Source organism: Myotis lucifugus, unplaced genomic scaffold (assembly GCF_000147115.1).
Source record: "Myotis lucifugus unplaced genomic scaffold, Myoluc2.0 scaffold_382, whole genome shotgun sequence".
Classification (NCBI taxonomy): Eukaryota; Metazoa; Chordata; class Mammalia; order Chiroptera; family Vespertilionidae; genus Myotis; species Myotis lucifugus.
The window spans coordinates 154,500-156,510 of NW_005871430.1; the positions used below are offsets into that span (position 1 = coordinate 154,500).

At 62.6% G+C, this 2,011-nt stretch overlaps 1 protein-coding gene across 1 annotated transcript in view; it reads left to right on the forward strand.

Annotated features, from left to right (window-relative positions):
• Positions 1-284: 284 nt before the first annotated feature.
• ROBO3 (roundabout guidance receptor 3) overlaps positions 285-2,011 on the forward strand; it is a 14,984-nt gene continuing 13,257 nt past the window's right edge. Inside the window, 1 exon segment of the mRNA XM_023743246.1 lies at positions 285-485. Within this exon segment, the coding sequence (XP_023599014.1) occupies positions 285-485 (201 nt within the window).

Sequence of the window (2,011 nt, forward strand, 5' to 3'; positions counted from 1 at the left end):
GGTTGTGGGATTAATCCTTTAAATTCCGCCGTGGGTCGGGGTGGCACCTGCTTTTCCGCCGGTTCAGCCCCCCAGGGGGGCGCGGCGCCGAGGGGTGGAGAGAAGGACAGGGAAGGCGGGGCGCGCGGAAGGCACGCGCGGCTCCGGGCCCTGCCGGCGGGACAGCGGCACCGTGGCTGGGCGGAGCGCAGAGGCGGCCGAGGGGCTGGCGGCTCACGGCCCGCGGGTCGTGGACCCAAGGGCTGGGTCCCGAGCCCCCGCCCGGGTCCCGGTCGGGTGGCGCCATGCTGCGCTACCTGCTCAACGCGCTGCTGCAGATGAACCTGTTCGCGGACTCCCTGGCCGGGGACGCGTCCAACTCCAGCGAACTGCTCTTCGGCTTCAACGCCTCGGGGGCGGCGCTCAACCACAGCCTGCTGGCCCCGGGCGAGCCTGCTCTCAACGGTAAGCCCCTGCCCCGCGGGGACGTGGGATCCCGAGTGGGGGTAAGGTGGGAGGGCGGCGTGGAGGAGGAGGAGGAGACCAAGAGCGCCTGCCCCTCGTGGAGACCCAGGGGCGCCTCCCCGGGCGGGGATCAAGGGAGGATATGGGGCTTTGAGCACCTGAGTGGGTGCACCGGCGGGGGTCGAGGGTTTGGGGGGAGATGGTTGCTGAGTCCATTACTCCCCACCCATCCCAGGCGAGGAGAAACAGGGGTGGGTGCGGGCAAGTTGGAGCTAGGAGAGGCCGGGACCCCCTGCGGGGAGGACAGCGGAGGGGCGTGGCCGCGGGGCCACTTAGTGACCCGCCCAGGTAGCAGGTTCCCGCCGGGAACGCAAGTTTGCCAAGAACTCTACACTTAGGACGAGGGCGAGGAAGCCGAAATGGTGCGTGTGTTTGCTACAACGCTCGACAGAGGCAGCGACCGATTCAGGGAACTTAGGAGTTTGCCCCTCAGAGGCGGGCTCGCAGCCGGTCCACCCGGCAGAGCTGGGCGGGCAGGCTGCGCTGGCGGCGAGGTCGTCCACCGCTAATGACGCTGATTAATAAATCACGGCTGAGACCGCGCGCTCCTCCGCGCCCCGGGAGCCGGGAGAGGGCCGAGCTCGCCCCCTGCCGGCCGCGTCGGGAACTCCCGCGTTCCCTGGCACTTGGGCCGAGGTTCCCTCTGGTTTTTCCCCTGCCGGGGGTCCGCTGGCCTCCGCCAACTGGGATCTGGGGCGAGCGCTGCGCTGGAGACCCCAAGGCGGCGAGAAAGGAGACCTGGGCAGTGGTGTGTGCGTGTGTGTGTGTGTGTGTGTGTGTGCGTGTGTGTGCGTGCGTGTACTCAGGTGCTGGGGAGAAGCCCCAGAGCCCCATTAGCATGACCCTTAGCTATTCATTAGCTTCTGTGGAAGCCTCTCCTGAGACCCCAAATGACAGGGAAGAAATTCCAGGGGAAGGGAGTCTGCAGATGTGTCTACAGGAATTAGGGGGAAAGGGCGGACCAGCAAGGTGAGCCCTGCACGGAGGGAGCGGGGAGGGAGATGGGGAATGAGCTGGAATTCTCCAACCTGCTGACCTCCCGGATCCCCAGGAGGTTAAGCACAGAGCCCCTCCCACAGACACCTCAACGCTCTCACCTCACCGAGGGCGTTCACTCTACACTGTCCCAGTGAGGTTTGTAGGGGAGGAATTGATGGTCATGTTCGCAGTGGAGGAAGCAAATTCAGAGAAGATAGACGGGACCCCAGTGGGCACAAAAACAGCACAAGGCGTGGCTCTAACAGACCTGCCTGTTCCCATGACGTCCGATGGTTATGTGAAGGGCAAAGGGGAATGCTGGGGCCGGGGAGAATCCGATTCAGGTAGAGACTATAGTAGCCACGATAAGGTCAGGTGGGTGAGGGAGAAGAACCCTGAAATAATCTTAGACCAGCCGTATTTATTGAGTGCTTTTGGGAGAGTACATTATGGTCTTATGATGACCCTATTACTGTTCTTTTTAATATATATATATATATATATATATATATATATATATATTATTGAT